General features: G+C 40.3%; 1 protein-coding gene across 1 annotated transcript; it reads left to right on the plus strand.

Moving 5' to 3' along the window:
* The first annotated feature begins 1,324 nt into the window (after nucleotides 1-1,324).
* LOC129855121 (nuclear receptor ROR-beta-like) lies at nucleotides 1,325-23,156 on the plus strand. The gene is made up of 10 exons (XM_055922465.1): nucleotides 1,325-1,873; nucleotides 15,359-15,444; nucleotides 15,954-16,095; nucleotides 16,407-16,838; nucleotides 16,955-17,076; nucleotides 17,199-17,331; nucleotides 18,917-19,024; nucleotides 19,230-19,340; nucleotides 19,442-19,554; nucleotides 19,689-23,156. The coding sequence occupies exons 1-10, from the start codon at nucleotides 1,867-1,869 to the stop codon at nucleotides 19,848-19,850; spliced, it is 1,416 nt and encodes a 471-aa protein (XP_055778440.1). The 5' UTR covers nucleotides 1,325-1,866; the 3' UTR covers nucleotides 19,851-23,156.
* The last annotated feature ends 443 nt before the right edge of the window (nucleotides 23,157-23,599 follow it).

Raw genomic sequence — 23,599 nt, forward strand, 5'->3', positions numbered from 1 at the left:
ATACAGAATCACCTTTGACAGAAATTACAGCTGTCATTCTGGGTAAGTCTTTCTGGGTAAGAGATTTGCACACCTGGATTTTACAATATTTGTATAGTATTCTTTTAGAAATTATTAAAGTTCTGTCAAGTTGGTTGTTGATCATTGCTAGACTGACATTTTCAAGTCTAACCATGGATGTTCAAGCCGATTTAAGTCAAAACTATAACTAGTCCACTAAAGAACATTCAATGTTGTCTTGGTAAGCAACCCCAGTGTATATTTGGCCTTCTGTTTTAAGTTATTGTCCTTCTGAAAGGGGAATTTGTCTCCCAGTGTCTGTTGGAAAGCAGACTGAAGCAGGTTTTCCTTCAGGAGTTGCCTGTGCTGAGCTCTATTCCGTTTCTTTTCATCCTAAAAAAACTCATAAGTCCTTGTCGATGACAAGCATAGCCATAACATGATGCAGCCACCTCCATGCTTGAAAAGATGAAAAGTGGTACTCAGTGAGGTGTTGTGTTGAATTTGCCTCAAACATAATGCTTTGTATTCAGGAAATAAAGTTAATTTCCTTGCCACATTTTTTGCAGTTTTACTTTAGTGCCTTATTGCAAACAGGATTCATGTTTGGAATATTTGTATTCTGTACAGACTTCCTTCTTTCACTGTCATTTAGGTTACTTTTGTGGAGTAACTACAATGTTGTTGATACATCCTCAGTTTTCTCCTAACCCCCGCTTTGAACTCTGTAACTGTTTTAAAGTCACCATTGACCTCATGGTGAAATCCCTGAGTGGTTTCTGTCACTACAGACACCCTGGTTCGAATCCAGGCTCTATCACAACCAGCTGTGATTGGGAGTCCCATAGGGCGGCGCGCAACTGGCCCATTGTCGTCCGGGATTGGCCCGGTGTAAGCCATCATCATTGCAAATAAGAATTTGTTCTTAACTGACTTGAATAGCTAAATAAAGGTTACAAAAAAATGTATATAAAGGTTCATAGCCTACATATTTTCTCTCCAAGACATGTTGTTTTGTCTTTCTTTACTTGTGTTGCATGATGGATGCATAATGCTGCTTTATAATTAATAGTTTTTATGCTCATAGGTTCTCACTGAAGAAAAATGTCAATTAATTAATGATTTCAAGTCTAATAATAAAAAATAAAAATAAATTGATGCAACAGGATACGTTTGATATTAGACAGGTTTGATTTGTGAATACAGAACTATCAATGTACATATAGCCTATGTAATAACGTGCTTATTACTTGATAACAAAATAGCCTTGTAGTGGGAGAGGAGAAAAAAGCAAAACGCACAATCAGAGCACCGCTATGCTTACGTCTACTTGAGACAGCCTACTTTTTAAGCATGTATTAATCTTTTAACGAGGAAAAGAAAAGCCTCGTAGGAATATTTCCCACGATGTTGGTCCTGTGACACACTGCCACACTTTCCCACGCAAGTGAAAGCCCGATCCTCCTTAAGCGCGCGTGCTGTTTCGCGGGGAAAAGGCAGACAAGTCGAGCAAGATCATGTGAGAGTCCACGCGCCGAAAGAAGGTTACAGCAGCGAGCGATAAGAGACAGCGAGCACCAGTACAGGAACGAGGTGGGAGACCAGGAGTTCGTCACAATATTTCATTGTGAACAGTCACAGGAAGAATACTTGTGCTACACGGAGTAAATACGTTAACAAACTTAACCTATTCGTTTGATATTTTGTTTGCTTCACATACCAGCTATTAGAAAACATATTCGGATTTGTTGTTTTTACTTTCAACAGCTCCTTTTCGGAGCGAAAAAGCGTGTATCATCTTTATATTCCTTCGTTTTATTTTCTTTACGTTGAGTTTTGCGACTCAAATATAATAACAGCAAGAATATGAGAGGTACGTTTACATTTATTCTAATAATTACAAACATGTATAGCATATATGTGTATGTCTGTGTTTTGCTCATTAAAGTGACAGTTTTGTATGGGAGTAATGTAAACTGTGATAGACGCATTACTTTGAAATAGTCTACTGAACTGTCAGTAGTGTTGAAACTGGGCGCGCTTGGGAATGAACGACGACATAGATCTCAGATAAATGTAAACTGTTTGGCCATGAGATATGACAAATAATCAAGTAGCCCACTCTATGTGCTTCGTCAGGATATTTTACAAAGTTAATTTAGAATAATAAAAACACTGCACTTATAAATCTGCACATTTAAAAAGTACATCAAACTCAAGTAAAAATGTCCCATAGGCTATTAGTGTGCAGATGAATGTAGATGGTTATTTGTTTGTCTTTGCCAGCAATTGGCAGCAAGCATTTTTGGTTATGTAAGAAAAGGGTGGTGGGAGAGTGATTGAAAGACTCATGAAAAACATTATATAATCGGGTAATATATTTCTTATTAGGCCTACATATTATCTTTGTTCAGCTCTATTTGCCATTCTGTACGCAGGTAGGTTGTGTTTGCATTAGTACTGTTGGCCATAATTAACTTGATCATATAAAATATATGTATTAATATTATATACAAATATTTTCCCCCAACTCCTCAAAACTTGAGAATGCTGATTTCGTTTCATTCCTACTCGTGGTGCGTGGGCGGGTGTTGTTGTTGTTTTCTGCATCCAGTCATGGCGGACTGTGTGAGGTAGAGTCCGCTGTTCCATTGACCTAGTTCTGTCATTGAGGATTACACAGCGTTCAGAGAGGGTGGAGGATGGGTGGGTGGGGAGGCATGGCTTCTGAGAGTTCTCGTCATTTCTAAAGCAACACTTTAACATTAGCCTATTATTACTTAAATCTGAGGACATTATCAGTGAACAAAGAACCAGTGGTTACTACGGGATGGCAGAGCAGAGGTTCATGGCATGTGCAAACCCATGCCTTTTCTGGTGTACAAGCAACCTGCTTTACCTACAAGGCATATTAAACCGTTTATTGTAGGCCAGTTATTATTGGTTATTATTGGTAGGCAATTTTGCATCATATGGCAAATCATTTATTTACAAAAGCCAAAAGACCACATGTTGGTCTTTCATACTTTACCAGACAGCTGACTGTGATTTTAGATTTTTTTCTGCAAATAATTGTAGTCCGTCATTGTAAATAAGAAGTTGTTCTTAACTGACTTGCCTACTTAAATAAAGGTTAAATAAAAAAATAATCTAATATCTTTTATCCAAAATATTCATCCGGATTTTACATTTATTATGCCATTTCTATGCGGAGTCGCAGCAGGATATGGGGACCAACAACCAGTAGCCTACATTCATCTCTCAGCAGGACACCTTAATCCCTCACTCAGTTTCCATTGTGAGCTTAACTACTTGATTACATTAACCAGAATCTTTGTCACCCATTTGTTTTCAGGTACGGATTGCATCAATATATAGTAGAATCGATTATATAAATCCCGGCTCTCTTTCTCTCCAGTAATCCACACCTTTGTGACTATGGATGGACCCTCAGGTGCCAATGGCAGGGCTGCTGTAAACGCAATGGCTTTAGCCACTGTAGCAATGACTTTTATGAAGTGCACTTCTCCTATAACGTGAGAAGAGAACTCTGTCTGCCACACTGGTTGAAGTGCTACAGCCATGTAGGGCATAGTTTTAGGGTATAGTTTTAGCAAGGGATCAAAGACAAAGTAGAGCAGTGATGGCAGCTCTCTGCTCCCAAGGGCACTGTTGATCAAGCTCAAAGTCACTATCTGTCAGGAGATGTTCACAGTGGGGCTACAGTATGTGTGAAGGTGCCTCTCTCTGACAACTAACTGCTAACTTTCCACCCCCTGAGCTTTAACTCCCTGCCTAGGCTGGATGGCATCATCCTTTGATTCCCTACACAGTATGGAAAAACTCTGGGCCCCAGATAAAGCCTATAGGCTACAATGAAAAACTGCCCAAAGCACAGTCTGACTATTTGTCTGGAAACAGAGCCAAATAGACATGGATTTATATATGTTGTGTGGAACTGTGGTTGTAGCACAACCCTAAATGTGTTCCAGTGGTGGGGATGAGCACCCCATACCATATGGTTTATTTCAGGACTGATATATAGCAGTGGAGTAAAATACGTAAAGCGCAAAAGAGAAATGGATATTTCTTATGCCAAATATAAAGCCACTAATGAAACAGAAAAGGTATAAGTCTTAGAAAATAAAAAACAGTACAATATTTATTAGAAACACAGTAACTAACACAGATTGTGTAAGGGGTGCATACTGGCGGTAGAGAAGTCAGACGCAGGAGAGAAAATGTGTTTCCAGCGGCGCAGTTTATTAGACAAAAACTCACCGGGAAACATAACAAATGGGTACAATACCCTACGCACGCCAGGACAAACGTGCACAAACACTTACAAATAACAATCACCGACAAACACATGAGGGGGAACAAAGGGTTAAATACACAACATGTAGTTGATGGGATTGAAACCAGGTGTGATACAAGACAAGACAAAACCAAAGGAAAATGAAAAGAGGATAAGCGATGGCTAGAAAGTCGGTGACTTCGAACGCCGCCCGAACAAGGAGAGGGACCAACTTCGGCGGAAGTCGTGACAGATTGTTAACCTAATGTAACTAGGTTAGATCATCTGTCACCATCATTGGTGACTGATGGCGTTCTGTATTAGCATTGAATAGCCCCCGTGATATGCAACTTTTCGTTGAAGTTAGGAACCAATATACACAGGCAGTTAGGTGAGCTAAGGCTAGCTTTTTTAAACAGAAATTTGCATCCTGTAGTACAAACTCAAAAAAGTTCTGGGACACTGTAAAGTCAATGGAGAATAAGAGCACCTCCTCCCAGCTGCCCACTGCACTGAGGCTAGGAAACACTGTCACTACTGATAAATCCACAATAATTGAGAATTTCAATAAGCATTTTTCTACGGCTGGCCATGCTTTCCACCTGGCTACCCCTACCCCGATCAACAGCCCTGCGCTCTCCCACAGCAACTCGCCCAAACCTTCCCCACTTCTCCTTCACCCAAATCCAGATAGCTGATGTTCTGAAAGAGCTGCAAAATCTGGACCCCTACAAATCAGCCCGGGCTAGACAATCTGGACCCTCTCTTTCTAAAATGATCTGCCGAAATTGTTGCAACCCCTATTACTAGCCTGTTCACATTCTCTTTCGTATCGTCTGAGATTCCCATAGATTAGAAAGCTGTCGCGGTCATCCCCCTCTTCAAAGGGGGAGACACTAGACCCAAACTGCAACAGACCTATATTTATTCTACCCTGCCTTTCTTTACCGACCATTTCGAATCTCACCGTACCTTCTCCGCTATGCAATCTGGTTTCAGAGCTGGTCATGGGTGCACCTCAGCCACACTCAAGGTCCTAAACGATATCATAACCGCCATTGATAAGAGACATTACTGTGCAGCCGTATTCATCGACCTGGCTAAGGCTTTCGACTATGTCAATCACAACATTCTTATTGGCAGACTCAACAGCCTTGGTTTCTCAAATGATTGCCTCGCTTGGTTCACCAACTACTTCTCCTACTTCTCCGATAGAGTTCAGTATGTCAAATCGGAGGGCCTGTTGTCCGGACCTCTGGCAGTCTCTATGGGGGTGCCACAGGGTTAAATTCTCGGGCAGACTCTCTTCTCTGTATACATCAATGATGTCGCTCTCGCTGCTGGTGATTCTTTGATCCACCTCTACGCAGACGACACCATTCTGTATACCTCTGGCCCTTCTTTGGACACTGTGTTAACTAACCTCCAGATGAACTTCAATGCCATACAACTCTCCTTCCGTGGCCTCCAACTGCTCTTAAATGCAAGTAAAACTAAATGCATGCTCTTCAACCGTTCGCTGCCCGCACCTGCCCGCCTGTCCAGCATCACTACTCTGGATGGTTCTGACTTAGAATATGTGGACAACTACAAATACCTAGGTGTCTAGTTAGACTATAAACTCTCCTTCCAGACTCACATTAAACATCTCCAATCCAAAATTCAATCTAGAATTGGCTTCCTATTTCGCAACAAAGCATCCTTCACTCATGCTGCCAAACATACCCTCGTAAAACTGACCGTCCTACCGATCCTCGACTTCGGTGATGTCATCTATAAAATAGCCTCCAACACTCTACTCAACAAATTGGATGCAGTCTATCACAGTGCCATCCGTTTTGTCACCAAAGCCCCATATACTACCCACCACTGCAACCCCAGTATCTCTACTACACATTTATCTTCTGCACACCCTACCATTCCAGTGTTTATTGCTATATTGTATTTACTTCGCCAACATGGCCTATTTATTGCCTTACCTCTCTTAACCTACCTCATTTGCACATGCTGTTTATAGATTTTTCTACTGTATTATTGATTGTATGTTTGTTTATTCCATGTGTAACTCTGTGTTGTTGTATGTGTCGAACTGCTTTGCTTTATCTTGGCCAGGTCGCAGTTGCAAATGAGAACTTGTTCTCAACTAGCCTACCTGGTTAAATAAAGGTGAAAAAAATAAATAAATAAAAAATTATTTGCACCATCCACTCCTTCCTTAGGGCCTCTCAGTCAACTCTCAGCTCACTCCTTTTACTCCTACAGAGGAATTACTCACTCCTCCTGGCATATTTAAAGAGTGAGGCTCTGTATCAGCCATACCCTCTCGCAGAGTACTTTGTGTCTGTAGGTCACACTGAAGTGGAGAGAGAGAGGGATAAGTTATCACTATCCACACAACTGTTTAGAAAACAGGTGCTAGCTAGGCACTGTAGTTGAAGGCCCCATCAGCAGCCCAGCCTAGAGAGAGGGTTATGTTTTAAGAACTAAATGTCTGCTTAAACCTGCAATAAAGCTCTAGGACAAGAGGACCATATTATATATACCTTAAAGCACACTTATCGCATATGCAATGTAGGTTAAACGCTCTGGCTGTAGCATTTGTGCTAAAGTATATCGCTCTGCGGTACTACTTGGAGGTTAAGCATACAGTGTGTCAAGTAAATACAAAGTAGAAGGTAAATAGGACCTTCGGACTCCCTGTGAGCTGTTTGGTTAGTTAAGATAAGAGAGAAAAGTCTCTGTGACTGCAGGCTTTACTGCTGGGACAAGCAAACTGCCTGACAGAGACAGCCAGTTTGCTTGTCCCAGCAGTAAAGCCTGCAGTAAAGCCTGCACCTTTCAAACCAAGACGTTTTGCCAGCAACTTTTTGCTGACTTATTGCCGGCGACAAAGCCTGTACTTTTATTTCCATCAACTGACCTAGTTAGCCCCAAGGTTCATCAAAGTATACGTTGTCTGGTCTTTGGTGTCCAAATGTAAATAGCGTAGCCGGCAATACACTACTAATCCCCCGCGACCAGTGAGTACATAAAACCAGGGGCTAGTACTGGTTCATGGAACAGAACTGAAGTCTAGAAAATAACAACATCTTTCAAGGAACATAATCAGAACCCGGGAACTAAAGTGATCTAAACTGTTCCGGAACAGAACCATTGTTTTAAAAGCATGGGAACTGGTTTTAATAATGGTATTTTACGTTCCGGGCATTTTTTTCCAGTCCCACGAAAAAACACAGCAAGCGCCTATGCAAAGCCCTACCTCTGTCAAGCAGAAACTTCTTCCAGTGTCTGCCTGCAAGCTGAACATCTTTGCCAGTGTATGTGTGTAGGCTACCTGCCCCTCCCCCTCTGAAGCATAGCTGTAGCCTACTGAAGTTACAAGTGTGATTCAGATGATAGAGAGAGATTTGTAATTAGAATGGATTAACTTTTTCACTGCTAGTTAGGGACACTATAGTTATCACATTTCACATTGGATTTATTAAAAGTAAGATGTTTTTTTATTCTGGTGCCACTGTGCACACACAGCTAGCTTCTCTGGTCCAAGGTTAAGCCAACTGTGAAGTTAAAAGACCTTCAAAGATCCTCCATAGAAGCCGCTCCTCCGTAGGTATAATTCTGCGGGCCAAATTCAAATACCCCCATATCTACTGTAAAATTTGGTGGTGCATCTTCCATTTGAAAATCTTTGCCAGTGTGTGATTTTAGGCTACCTGTCCCTCCCTCTCCCCTACTGTCTTGGGTGGCTATGTGTTATGTACCGCATTCAGCCAAACAGGTTGCACCAGTCTATTGTTTACCCTTGCTAGACTAAACGTCCAGAACAATCTAGCTACCATAGCATGGGGGAGGAAAAGGTAGTTTTATTAAGACAGTATGCGTATTTTTCCAGATTTTTTTGTGGGGGGTCATTCAGAGTTAAGTAGGAAATTGAGGCCATTGCAGCCTGCAACAAGTATGACGAACTGCTAACTTACTGTTGTGAATGTGAAGAAAGGAAAGCAGTGCATTCTCTTCTGTCCTATCGGAGGAATTTAGAACTTGATGATGCTGCTTGCTGTCATGTCAGGTTACTATGACAATGGTCGAAACAACAGGGTCAAAGTTGAATTTCTCTTGCTCAGTTGTGAGTTGCCAGGCACCACACCCTGATAGGGTATTTTTCCCCCTTAATCATATAACAATCAACTTTTACCAGACTTTTCTAAGACTTTTTTGTATTAACATGTTCTAGAAATATGTTGTAAAAGTCTGAAAATTAGGCAATATCTCATTAAATATGCACATATTTGCATATCACACAAAAAGTTTTGGGGGGACACTGGATGAAGTCAGCCTAAAGTTTAATTTTGTTAAAATACTCCAGGATCTGAGTTGTCCAGAGCAGATTTGGATAAATACATTTTTCATCTTTCTATCTGTAGAATACTAAAGACATTTTTGGTTAATTTTTCCAAAGAAAATGTTATCTGGAATAACATTTTTACAACACATCAATTTTCTCTGGGCAAGTCTGGAGAATATATCTAAGGATAATCACAGATAATTTGGTGAATGCAAATGCTTTTGAACCTGAGAAAAAAACATTTGCGTGTGGGAAGAGTCTGACTTTTGGGAAATAGCAGTTAAAGACGAGTACACTGTATTTAGACTACCAAACGCCTATTTAGACCCAATCATCATCTCTTCAAAGTATGTTACTGAATATAGTCCAGTTTGTAACATTCTCTATGAAATATGCTTTTAAATGATGTGTAATTGAATGCAGTGAGCTTGCAATTATTGATGTATGTTCATTTTAAAGTGGTTAAAATTCATAAAAATGTTGATGACGGTATAATGATAAACTAAATAAAAGATTTACATTTAATTCAAGTTTTTGACATTTTTATGTTTACTCCTTGAAAATACTGATATTAATGGACGAAGATACCAACAAATCTTAAAATTGATAGGTACAGTTGAAGTCTGAAGTTTACATACACCTTAGCCAAATACATTTAAACTCAGTTTTTCCACAATTCCTGACATTTAATCCAAGTAAAAATTCCCTGTCTTAGGTCAGTTCGGATCACCACTTTACTTTAAGAATGTGAAATGTCAGAATAATAGTAGAGAGAAGGATTTATTTCAGCTTTTATTTCTTTCATCATATTCCCAGTGGGTCAGAAGGTTACATACACTCAATTAGTATTTGATAGCGTTGCATTTAAATTGTTTAACTTGGATCAAATGTTTCGGGTAGCCTTCCACAAGCTTCCCACAATAAGTTGGGTGAATTTTGGCCCATTCCTCCTTACAGAGCTGGTGTAACTGAGTCAGCTTTTTAGGCCTCCTTGCTCGCGCATGCTTTTTCAGTTCTGCCCACAAATTTTCTATGGGATTGAGGTCGGGGCTTTGTGATGGCCACTCCAATACCTTGACTTTGTTGTCCTTAAGCCATTTTGCCACAACTTTAGAATTATGCTTAGGGTCATTGTCCACTTGGAAGACCCATTTGCGACCAAGCTTTAACGTCCTGCAGCAAAGCACCCCCACAACATGATGCTACCACCCCCATGCTTCACGGTTGGGATGGTGTTCTTCGGCTTGCAAGCATCCCCCTTTCTCCTCCAAACATAACAATGGTCATTATGGCCAAACAGTTCTATTTTTGTTTCATCAGACCAGAGGCCATTTCTCCAAAAAGTATGATCTTCGTCCCCATGTGCAGTTGCAAACCATAGTCTGGCTTTTTTATGGCGGTTTTGGAGCAGTGGCTTCTTCCTTACTGAGCGGACCTTAAGGTTATGTTAATATAGGACTCGTTTTACTGTGGATATAGATACTTTTGTACCTGTTTCCTCCAGCATCTTCACAAGGTCCTTTGCTGTTGTTCTGGGATTGATTTGCCCTTTTCGCACCAAAGTACGTTCATCTCTAGGAGACAGAACGCGTCTCCTTCCTGAGCGGTATGACGGCTGCGTGGTCCCATGGTGTTTATACTTGCATACTATTGTTTGTACAGATGAACGTGGTACCTTTAGGCGTTTGGAAATTGCTCCCAAGGATGAACCAGACTTGTGGAGGTCTACACATTTTTTTCTGAGGTCTTGGCTGATTTTTTTTGATTTCCCCATGATGTCAACAAAGAGGCACTGCGTTTGAAGGTAGGCCTTGAAATACATCCACAGGTACACCTCCAATTGACTCAAATGATGTCAATTAGTCTATCAGAAGCTTCTAAAGCCATGACATCATTTTCTGGAATTTTCCAAGCTGTTTAAAGGCACAGTCAACTTAGTGTATGTATACTTCTGACCCACTGGAATTGTGATACAGTGAACTATAAGTTAAATAATCTGTCTGTAAACAATTGTTGGAAAAATTACTTGTGTCATACATAAAGTAGACGTCCTAACCGACTTGCCAAAACTATAGTTTGTTAACAAGAAATTTGTTGAGTGGTTGACAAACGAGTTTTAATGACTCCAACCTAAGTGTTTGTAAACTTCCAACTTCAACTGTACGTGATAAAAAGGTAATTTCAGCCTGTGGTGCCAGCCTTAAGCAATGGCTATATAAAAGTTGAATGGCCTGTTTGTAAGGGGGTCATATAAACACTGTCCTTTTTTTTTACAGGCAACATATCGTAAATCCTATGTGAACGAAGTCTGACAGTACCACTAACTGCTTCACTGCGCGAAAACATTTCCCACCTTCAATCACAATTGTCTGCATATTAAATAAAGCATGAATGTTGTCAGCACTTTTTGAAGCAGTGTGAATTTGCTAGCTAGTTTTGTACGTAATTATCGCCAGTGGTGTGTCCAGAACATTTTGGGGTGGCCAAGGTGGGGCACAGACCCAGTTTAGGGGTATTTTTTCAATATAATAGCTGCGCGTACGCAACATTTTTTTATAGGCTTTATAGTTCAGACATTTCATTTAACTGTAAAAATGTATTACCTTTTAATGTGTCATGAACACATCCAGTTATGATGTTTTCATCTGATTGTCATACAAATCACTTCAAAAAGTAGGTTAAGTAGGTTACCTGCGCACGTTTAATGGAAAGGGACATCTATTACATCCACCATATGTGTAATGACATTCAACCTAGTTCATGTTTCAAGTTTTATTAGTCAGATGTACTGGATACACATGGTATACACTCTCCAACGAAATGCTTACATGCAGGTTCCTTCTTGACAATGCAGCAACAATAACAAATAATTTAAGATAAGAATATGAACATAAAGTAAATGGCTCAGTAGAATAGAATAAACATTTTAGCATAAGTATGATACATAAAGGCACAATTTCTAGTCTAATATTTACACATGTTTTGGGCAAGTGTTTAAATTGTGCAGTATTCAGCAATCATCATTTTTCTTCAAGGTGGCGTGTATTCATGGTTACCAAGGGAAGCCAGGCTTCCTCCAAAATGTTAACAATAAAAAAAGAAACAAACTTATAAAATATTTCAAGTTTGTGTCTATCTGTGTTTCATAATTTCCCTTCAATTCGCAAGAGGCTGAATCTATTTCACCAGAGAAAGCATCCGAGTGAGGCCAACAGGACCCCTCTGTCTTAGTATCTGTAGCCCATGTATCTGATGCTGTCTGGCCAAAAATAATATGATATGTCATACTATTTTATCCAGACAGCATCAGATACATGGGCTACATATACTAAAACAGGGGCGCGGTTTTGCTCGCTCCGATTCTTTCTCCAATGAGATTGATGAGTCTTACTGTCGGTGCGCGTCTTGTTCGAAAGAATCAATATATTCATAGACGATCTATCAGATTTCAGAATTTCTAGGTGTGGGCAATCAGATTTCAGGGGAGGCTGTGGCTACCCTGGGCCACCCCCTGGACACGCCACTGAGTATCGCTGTGCTTGTTTTGAATTAGAGTATCGCCGTGCTTGGTTTGAATTAGATTATACATGAAGAGTTATTTGATAATAATTTGTTCAACAACAATTTCACAACACTTCTCTCCCATTTAGTAAAAGGCTATTGCAACATCAGTACCCTCCCTTAATATGAATACTTTTTAACTGGTTTCTCTATATGTAGCCTATATCATCTTATCTTATTCATATTGGTTATACTTTATTTTTCTGCCCACTAATTACCTAGTATTTATCATGGTGCAATGGCAATTACATGGTTATTACTTGTTGTTTTCCATGAGATAAGTCTTCCTAGAGAGAGTTAATTTATGAGAGTTAAAGACAAAGTCCTTTGCTTAAACTTGTTGGCAGCGCAAGACTTCAGGTCAAACGTCCCTGACCCACTGACCAAACCAGAAAAGTAAGGCCCACGAGAACTTGTCATTCTTGAAACAATGTCCAGGAACTTTACTGACATTCTGCACTGCTCCATAGTGCTACAGACTGGATGGTACTTTGTGTACTTTAAATGCCATATTCTTTCTCATGATTCAAATGTCCTGAAATGAATTAGAGTTGTGTAAAAAGGGTTCAGGTGTTGAAGCCATGAACCATTATGTACCTGACTTGTCCAGACAGCCCATAACACTCCTGCAGGACTCTGTGGTTATGCTAGGGGTAGAACTAGTTTTATGAATGTCTCCGAGACAGCTGAAACTGCACTCAAATACCTGACATGCTTCCACAAGTTGAGCACCAGTGTAAGTTACAATCAGGGCCCCTTCATAATATACTGCAGATATGTTTAAAATACTCTCACACTCCCTGGTGTTACATAAGTGGAACATGGATGTCGATACACCTGTATTTACTCTACAGATTCTAAAGTGATAATCAATCTTTCACTAATCAAACATGGACTGTTTCTTTTAGCCTGTGAACATTTCCATTCCCCTGTCAGTGATTGAGTCAGATTTGGTTCCACCTTAAAACAGGAAAGAAAGAAATCAAATTAATTGCCAGGGATGCCAACCAAAGCGCCTCCCCTTGCTGAATTGGAAAGTGTGTCAGTAGAACAGCTCCTCCTCTCTCATAGCCTTCCATGCAGCTGAGCAGCATATCAGTTAACATATCAGAGACAAAGCTATGCTCCCGGGAACCTATGGGAGCGATAAGAGAGGGAAGGGGTATGCTCGTCATGGCGTTGCTAGGGTCACCTCCCCTGAATGAGTGTGTTCGTGAAACTCGGCCAGACGGCAGTTATATAACAGGGAGAGGGTGGGGGCCAGGAGCGCTAGATGGGGTTGAGAGAGAGTGCAGAGAGAGAGAGAGGTTTTTTTCCACTGCCTTTATATATTTATTTCCCTATTTGCTTTTTGTAGGTCAGTAGGAATTCTATCCGGGAAGCCACTCAAATATCTCACTCACATTATGCAAAAGACTCCCACTCACAAAGCAGTAGTAGTTGAGCATTCTCCCTTCCTATCAATGAAGCTGAGATTTCAACTTTATAGTTTAATAATTTGCTTTGCTCCCCGTGTGTGACGCACTTACTGTATCTAGCCACAGGCTCACTCAGGTGATTGGTTGGGCTGGTAAAGGGCCGTTAATACAGTTGCTACCTGCAAAGTAAATGTTACCTAATGCCTTGCGTCACTCTAATACAAAATAGTTTAGTAAAAAATAATTTAACACACCCAGCAGTCAAAGCAAACACAGAAAAACAACCACTTGTTTTTTGAGAGTAGCCATTTTATCTTGTGTAGCATAGGAGGCTCTCCTGAAGCGGGGGCTTTTGTTAACCTCCTATAACATTTAATTCACCCTGGAGGAGGAACAGTGAAACGTTATTACCCCAGGCCCAGTAAATGCAATTAACCTGCTACTCTGGTATGATGAAAATAATAGCCTGTTCCAGGGAGAGAGGGCTCAGGGCTGTTCACACACTGTTGCACATACTGTTAAGCGTTCTGTTTATATGAATGAATTCTATATTCGTATCACCAGTATGGAGTTTTTTTCCTGCAAAATGCTGCAAATTGGCCTTTGACTCTGATAGTGCCAGTCGGTATTAGATAGAACGTCACGTCCCCGCACGTCTGTGGGGAAAACAACCTGTGGTTTACCCCATAGGCTCACAGCAAAAACGTAACCTTTTTCTTGTTGTTTGTTTGTTTTAGTCAATTACAAAACTACATTTAAGAAAAGTGCAACATGTCTAAAGGATACCTTTCAACATTGCCTGCTTCTGCCCAAGCGTTCTCACTACTTAGAAAAACATAATATTGTAGGGCTTCCCTCATGTCCCTTTTCATGACAGTGCTAGAACATTAAGCTAGCCAAGACCAACAACACAAACAAATGGACTATATAGCTACAAGTAGTGAGTGTAGATACATACAGACTATACTCAACAAGTTAAATGTCTTACCTGTGATGAAATGTTTTCCACAGGTATAGTACCAGTCAAAAGTTTGGACACACCTACTAATTTTATTTTTACTATTTTTTACATTGTAGAATAGTAGTGAAGACATCCAAACTATGAAATAACACATATGGAATCATGTAGTAACCAAACAAATCAAAATGTGTTTTATATTTGAGATTCTTCAAAGTAGTAGCCTACTTGGGCACCGGTTCCCCACATTTCCCACTCTCCCACGCCAAATAGCCTGAAGCCACAGGACTCATCTCGCAGGCTCTATTTCTCATAGATCAGGATTTCTTGGCTGGTTACATATACATTAAACAACACAGCAGTTTTTCTGCATGTAATTCATATATAACAAAAAAATTGACGATGAAATTGGCTCTTTTACAATGGGGGTCAATGGGAAAGAATGTTTGTTTTCCCCAATTTGTGGGTGTTGTCAAGGGAAATTCCTTCGTATGACGTGGATACCGACTCGGAGTATAGTGTTTCCGTTGAGTTCAAAATCAGGGTAGTTGGGAGCAAAGATTGAGCAGATGTTTCTATCCCTTCTTATTTGATAGGGTAGGTATATCTACACCTGTCTTGCACTTTCTCAGACAGTTCTGGCACAGTTCCTAAGGACCATATCATGACGAGATCAAAACCCAAGTCACCATCAAGTTATATTTTATTATCTAGTCTAGTGAGTCTTAAGTGTTAAGTATGCCATGTACTAAATGTTCCTCCTCTCTCTCTTCTTCCAGCACAAATTGAAGTAATACCCTGCAAGATCTGTGGGGACAAGTCATCAGGGATCCACTATGGTGTAATCACCTGCGAAGGCTGCAAGGTGAGCTACCTCAATCTCAGAGATACACTTACTCCAAGTGTTCTATTTTAGTTCTGCATACTGTCATCCCTCTAGAATACCCACAGCAAATTCAATCAATTTAGACTATTTATATATTGTATGCCCTTGCCCAGTGCCCATCCATCCCAGCACCTGTATTCATGGTCAAATAGCTCAAGCTTATGTGTTCTGTTTCACACTTGTGTAACCTGTACAAGTGTGGAACCTGTACAAGTGTGGAACCTGTATAAGTATTTGGTATGAAATGGAAATGTGTTTTTTGCAATTCCCACTCCCCCTGAGAGTGGGATCACGGCCAGGGATCAGCCATTATTGACGGCAACCCTGGAGCAATTATGTTTAAGTGCCTTGCTCAAGGGCAGAGCGACAGATTTTTCACCTAGTCGTCTCGTGGATTCGAACTAGCAACCTTTCGGTTACTGGCCAAACGCTCTAACCGCTAGGTTACCTGCCTCCCTGATGGTGTTTGTGCTTGTGTGTGTTTGCAGGGCTTCTTCCGACGCAGCCAGCAGAACAATGCTATATACTCCTGTTCCCGGCAGAGGAACTGTCTGATTGACCGCACCAATCGGAATCGCTGCCAACACTGCCGGCTGCAGAAGTGCCTGGCCCTAGGCATGAGCCGTGATGGTGAGTGTGAAACACACACACACACACAGCAAGGTCAGTCCAGAGGGGACACCTGTCTGTCTCTTCACCGGACGCTAGAGCTCTCTAGGTCTTATTGAAAGGCCAAATGTGGAGTTGTGTTACACTGTGTAAAATCACTCCTGGAATCATGCCTGAGAGACAGCAGTGATACAATGAAATTCAATTATGAGTGGATTTTCTTCTATATTTGCAATTGTTCAAGTTCCGTATTTGCTCCATATGGACTTACTGTATGAGCTCATAATTCATTCCCTGATTATTTACTGACTCTATCTCCTTTCCTGGTACAGCGGTGAAGTTTGGCCGCATGTCCAAAAAGCAGAGAGACAGCCTGTATGCTGAGGTCCAGAAGCACCAGGCATCCCAGGAGTTAACTGCCGCCCGTGAGGAGGGAGGCGAGGTCGGAGGTCACAGCCGGCCATACAGCAGAGACTCCAGTGCCACCCTCAGCGACCTTGATGACATCACCTTGCCAGACGGCCTGCTGTGTGACCTGCCCCTGACACCAGAGGGCGCTGAAAGAGAGTACTGCAATCTGGAAATTATGGGGGGAAGCGGGGGTAGCAGCTCCTCCTCTCAAAGCTCGCCCGAACAGAACGGACTGGACTTCGGAGACAGCAACCACCACATCAAGCACGAGTACCAGCTGCTGCATAAGTCCGGCCTGTTCACACACGCGCTGCTCAACCCTCTACCCGAGAGATTCTCCATGCTCGAGATCGGTAAGTGGAACAGTCACTCTATCACCATCTACTGTATGTCACTATAACTAACACTAGATCATTTTTTCATTGAGTGTGGTTGATAGCTAAACCATACATGTCTTGTCCATTTACAGAACGTATAACTGCTAGTGTGGTAAAGTCTCACATAGAGACCAGTCAGCATGGCAGTGAGGAGCTGAAGAGGCTTGTCTGGTCCCTGTACACTCCTGAGGAGACACGCAGCTTCCAGAGCAAGGTAAACATCAATGTCCTTTACCAAGATTAACTCAGTGACCTGTGACCTATTTACTCTTACACCACTATGTGCTATTCCCAATGTTATATCTAACATGGGCATCCCTTTGTTCTCTCTTTCAGTCTGCGGAGGTCATGTGGCAGCAGTGTGCCATCCACCTCACCAATGCCATCCAGTACGTGGTGGAGTTTGCCAAGCGCATCAATGGATTCCTGGATCTCTGTCAGAACGACCAGGTCATTCTTCTCAAAGCAGGTCAGTACCTATTGTTAGGACATAAGATGAGTGCATTTCACAACTCTATTCCATGGCCTCATACACAAGCTTTCTCTGACCTCAAAGCATACAGTGGGGTCTGATAATATTCACACCCTTGATAAAGATGAGCAAAAATGATTGTATAAAATAAATAATTGAAATACTGAGCTATATTGTATGCAAAAAACATTGGGGAAATTATATTATTTTATACTAATACAATTTCTCAGAGAAAGAGATTTTGTTAAACAAGTAACCATTCTTTTTCTCAAAAAGGTACAGGTCAAAATTATTGCCATCCCTGATTTCACCTTATGAGAATAATGTCCCTGAGCCTTTTTCTAAAGTGTTTTATGAGTTGGAGAACGCATCAGGAGAGATCTTAGACCATTCTTCCATACAGAATCCTTCCAGATCCTTGATATCCTTCACCTGTGCTTATGGACTGCCCTCTTCAATATAAACCACAGGTTTTCAATCGGGTTCAAGTTCAGAGACTGAGATGGCCATTGCAACATGTAGATTTTGTGGCCAATCAACCATTTCTATGTGGATATTGATAGTTGTGAAAGAGTTAATTGGCCATAAAAATCTACATGTTGCAATGGCCATCTCAGTGTCCGGACTTGAAACCAATTGTAAACCTGTGGTTTGAATTGAAGACGGAAGTCCAAAAGCGCAGACAAAGGATATCAAGGATCTGGAAGGATTCTCCAAACTCGTCTCATTGATTGGACTCCAGGTTAGCTGACTCCTGATTTCAATTAGCTTTTGGAGAAGTCATTAATCTAGGGGTTCACATACTTTTTCCAACCTACACTGTAAATGTTTAAATTATGTATTCAATATAGACAAGAAAAATACAATAATTTGTCTGTTATTAGTTTAAGCAGATTGTGTTTGTTTAAGCAGATTGTGTTTGTTTATTGTTGTGATTAGATGAAGATCAGATCAAATTGTATGACCAATTTATGCAGAAATCCAGATAATTACAAAGGGTTCACATACTTTTTCTTGCCACTGTATTTTATACAGTCATTTTTGCTCATCTTTATCAAGGGTGTGAATAATTTCGGAGCCCACTGTAGTTCCTGTTCAGACGATCTGAGCATGTAGGCATTAACTACATTTCCATGTTTCAGTACTACAGCATTCATACACAATAGTATATTTGACAAACATGTGTGTCTGCAGACAAACAAACTTTGCCACTTAGGACTACATTTTAGAATATACAATCAATTTAACCTAATGTGGCAAAGGCCAAATTCTGTTTCCAACGATGTTCAAGAAAAAAGTTATTATTCTAATGATGGCTCTTCTTGTTTTTCTTCTCGCCCACCTTTCCTTTTATGTGCTGTTTGTTCATCATCTTTGTTTGAATTGTAACAAATTGTATTGTAAAAATAATTGTATTTATAATTGATTGAAATATATTTGATGTTGTGATATGAAATGGATGTATTCTATTGACTGACAATATGGAATTCATGTTTTATTTCATATTGTTTGTGTGTACGTGTTGGAGCATCCTTTGTCCCCCTTTTCCTCTTCCTCTCCATCTTTACGGTCTCCTCTTCAGGATGTCTGGATGTGCTTCTGATTCGCATGTGTCGAGCCTACAACCCCATCAACAACACTATTCTGTTTGATAGCAAGTTTGCTAGCGCACAGACCTTCAAAGCTCTTGGTGAGTTCCCTCTTTATGAAACCAAGGCATTAATATTCCATCAGAGTATATTCACACACAAAAAAAGTATATAAATATATTAACCCACCCACATAGTCGAAAAATTCTAGGTCAACCTTTTTTCAGCTTACTTGGGAAAAAAAAGTGAACCAAGTCAGCCGTTTCTGTTTTGAAGACACATGTTCCCCCCCCTCTTTCCTCGAAGGTTGTGATGACCTTGTGGGTGCTGTGTTTGACCTGGCCAAGAGCCTGAGTCGTATGCAGCTCTCTGAAGAGGAGATGGCTCTGTTCAGTGCTTCTGTTCTCCTGTCACCAGGTAATCCTCTCACACTGTCTCCCGTTGACTGACACTAAGTAATATGTAAGAAGGAAAACCAGCAGAAACTGACTGTGGTTGTTGCTCTTTTTTTCCTCCAGACCGACCATGGTTGACAGACAGGCAACAGGTACAGAAGCTTCAAGAGAAAGTATATCTGGCTCTGCAACATTGTCTACACAGAGGTGGCTCATCAGAGGAGAAATTGGCAAAGGTACATATTGGCAGACGATGATGTATTCCTTTATTCCTAAAACAGGCTTTTGTTAAAGGATTTGGGGTGAAATGTGAAAGATACACATTTTCTGTCTCACTTTTTCCTTTCTCTGTGTCTCTTCTACCTCTAAGATGGTGTCCAAGCTTCCCATGATGAAGTCCATCTGCAATCTCCACATTGACAAGCTCGAGTTTTTCAGTCTGCTCCACCCGGAGACTGCATACAATTTCCCCCCTCTGTACCGTGAGGTGTTCAGCAGTGAAATCACCTTCCCAGACTCCACAATGGACTAAAAATCTGGTTAGATATGAAAGTGATTCATATAGAGACAAAAAGATGTAGGGAACGAGAGGTAGGGAGAGGAATGTGGCAACAGCGAAGTAACCAGCAGCTCTGTGACAACCCTGCACGCTACACTTTAGGACATACTACTCTCACCTCAGACCTCCACCCTATGGAGTTGCTTGGACTGTAAGCCAGTCCAGGCTACAAAATTCAACACTAGGTGCTGGGTACTATATGCATGCTGCCTATTTTGGGGGGAGTAAAACGGTTCTGAGAATGTATTTATGCAATCTCAGGTGGTTTTTCTAAGAGCTTTGAGATCTCCCTTAAGCAGAAGTCCTCTGTAAAACCAGTTTGACTTCTTTTCCAGTTCTCAGTGTCCTTGTAAGATAATCTTGAATGTACCCCACAGACATGCAGCACAGCCCAAGGCATGAGACTGAATGTACTATACAATCCTGCCCCATTGGAGGAGATGCTGTGTAGTCTCTTTTTTATCTTATTGCAGTTTGACAGCTGCATTTTTTTTCTCCAGTTTCTTATTTGGTAGTGCTCATACTTTGCAGTTTTGTATCCTATGAACAAACTGTTTAAAGGGACCAAGATCAAATGGATAAGTGGGCACATTTTTTTGCATGCAAGACATGGACAATGCAACTATTACCATGCATGCAGACTTGCACACACAGCACTAAGGCAAAGCACTTATGCTGACCTATACATGTATTTTTACAGGCACACATTCAGACACTGATATTTTTCAGCTCGACTTACATTTTTTAGGTGCAATCAAAGACCTCAGTCCCACTACATTTTCCCTTGCAAATGCCACTTAGAGAGAGAGCAAGAGAGAAGAATCACATAAGTATTAATCTATACACTTATATTTACTCATGTAAAAATAAAATTAGATAGAGATTTAAATATATATATATTGAGAGGGAGGGAGAGGGGGAGATGTATAATACGTAAAAATGATTCAGGTTGTTATTGTAAAAGAGAATGTGTTATCAATGACTCACCTGGTTAAATAAAGGCAAATAAATAAATAGATTCACCAGTACAGCGTCTTTCAAAGTATTTCTGGTCATATTCCGGGGTACTGGGATGGAAAATTATTAGATGAATAGCACTTACCGACAATGAGCCCTCTCTCACCGAATCTGGACCCTTTTCTCGTGCTACAAATAATTTCAGGGTTCCAGCTCAGAGACTGACGATTGTGCTCCTGAAACTGACAGAAGTGGGACATCCTCCTGCCTCAGACAGGCAGGACTAAAGCAACTGAGGTAGAGAGTTCCCCAGGAAATGAAGGATCTTTCCCATCCCTCAAACCAGGGGTCTCTTGGTCCAATACAAGACTTTGTTCAAGAGGGAAAGGAAGCAAATGATAAGAAGAAAACAAATAGGTGGTGAAAACACTTTCCAGTGCTCCCACCTGGGCACCAACAACAATTTGGAAGGGGTGTTTAGAGTTTGACCTTTGACCAGTATGGGGAAGGTGGGGACTCATGCTCCCCCTGTATGTTTTTAGGCAGTCTACTGTTTCAGACTGAACTGAAAGTGTGATGATTTGTTAATGATGCCTTCTCTCCCTAACCCTCCCCCGTCTACCTCACCCTCTCAAAAAACACTCACGGCATAATGAAGGGTTAACAGAGCCATCAGCTACCCCCCAGAGTTAGGGATTTCAACATTTTGATTATAGTATTTGAGATGTCATAATTTATAATGCAATTTGAAGGATGATGATATAGTACAAAAATATGTATTTTATGTTTATATATTTTTCCACACTGTTTATTTGGGAGCATTAAATCTGCCCCTCTGTCTTCAATGAGAGCGCAGATTTGTATTAATCTATACTAGGAAGTCAAAGTTAGATTTAACATCTCTTTTTAGGGAGAGGGACATTGGGTGTGGCAGGATATTACTTTTGAACTATTCTTAAAGGGGCTTTTCGGATTTCAAAAAACTCAACACCCTCAGTACAAAGCTTGTACATAGACAAGCTGCAGTGTGAAAGGTTTGGTCAGAGCAGAATACTTGTATTACTTTTACCACAATAAGAGAGAATCACTTACGGGCCTTGAATATTTTCTGTCCAATTATATTTCAATAATCATATGTTTCACTTTGCAATGCTGGAACAGTGCGGTTCTTCATACTGTATATATAAAAGTAGTTGGTATTTAGGGGGATACACTTTTCTGGGAGCTTACAACCATGTCATATTGGGACTGTGCAATAATGTCTTTCCCGATTTCAGTTAGGAAGGTCTAAACAGCCCTGTTTAGATGTCTCAGTAGACTTCATAAGCACTCCAGCCTGAGACCCCTTAAAAGTACAGCACAAGAGGTTTTTAATTCTCTCAACATAACAACACCCAACTTTTACACAGAACTAGTTTAACTAGTTAAACTACAGTTTACAATTGGCTCATTCATCCCCCTCCTCTCCCCTGTAACTATTCCCCAGGTCGTTGCTGCAAATGAGAACGTGTTCTCAGTCAACTTACCTGGTAAAATAACGGTAAAATAAAAATAAATAAAAAAACTGACTTGAGTTTATGGTTCGTAAGGCAGAGGGGATTCTATTAAGTGAAATGCTTTGTAAGTGTTTAGAACTTAGATGGTTATGTATTTGCACACCTAAAACTGCTTTTTCTTTTAAGGCAGTTCGCAAGGTGTGCAGTTACATTTCCTCTCAGTCACTCAGGGAGATAGCTGGGCTCTCTGTTCCAGTGTTTTCGTCAGTTAGCCTAGTCTGACACCTTGCGCGGAATAGAAGACCTTAAAACCTTGATCACCGTGTACATGTTCTTGTGAATGTTGATCACAAAAGTATCAAAGGTTTGATCCCAGTCTAATATCAATATTATTACAGGACTTTTGGGCCTACATTTTTGAATAAATAGGATCTAAAATGTAATTACATTTAAAGATGGATTTTAATCTATGTACCCTGTGTTGGTTTTGTTGAGATCTTTTGTTTCTTAATTTCTATCGTTGTCTGTCATATTTTTTCTCATCAGTTTAGTGTCCTTCTTTTTGTCTTGGAGTTGTTATTCTATTTTTTCAATAATATCTCCCTAAAGGTTCCTCTCTTTTCATGATACTTCTATTTATCATGTTTTCATTCTATTTTCAGATGATTATTGAAATCAATATGGATTTTTAAAATATATAATTTAGAATATATTATGAATATGAAGCCTATGAGTATTTTTTAACACATTAAAGAGTTCTTGTTGTAGCTACAATGGAGACACAATATGTGGATTTAAGAATGTAATAAAAGTCATTTTACAATAAGTTGATGTTGTTTGTTTGCTTACTCATGTACAGTATTTAAACTTCCTAACCATTGGAATTGGATGATCCACACCAGTTTATTAGTTTTACAGATAGGAATATCAATCATATGGAATAAAGATAGGTCAATTGTTAAATATTTAACAAAAGAAATACAGTAAAATAACATCTGTCAACAACAGAACAACCCAAAAACATGTACACTGCCGTTCAAAAGTTTGGGGTCACTTAGAAATGTCCTTGTTTTTGAAAGAAAAGCAAAACAATTTGTCCATTAAAATAACATCAAGTTTATCAGAAATACAGTGTATATATTGTTAATGTTGTACATGACTATTGTAGATGGAAATGGCTGATTTTTAATGGAACATCTACATAGGCGTACAGAGGCCCATTTACAGCAACCATCACTCCTGTGTTCCAATGGCACGTTGTGTTAGTTA

Source organism: Salvelinus fontinalis, chromosome 5 (assembly GCF_029448725.1).
Source record: "Salvelinus fontinalis isolate EN_2023a chromosome 5, ASM2944872v1, whole genome shotgun sequence".
NCBI classification, from domain to species: Eukaryota; Metazoa; Chordata; class Actinopteri; order Salmoniformes; family Salmonidae; genus Salvelinus; species Salvelinus fontinalis.

What these genes read in the sequence shown, in the direction of transcription:
- LOC129855121 (XM_055922465.1), top strand. An exon ending in ATTCTCCATGCTCGAGATCG is followed by an intron (nt 16,839 to 16,954) that starts GTAAGTGGAACA and finishes GTCCATTTACAG; the next exon opens with AACGTATAACTGCTAGTGTG. An exon ending in TTCTGTTCTCCTGTCACCAG is followed by an intron (nt 19,341 to 19,441) that starts GTAATCCTCTCA and finishes TTTTTCCTCCAG; the next exon opens with ACCGACCATGGTTGACAGAC.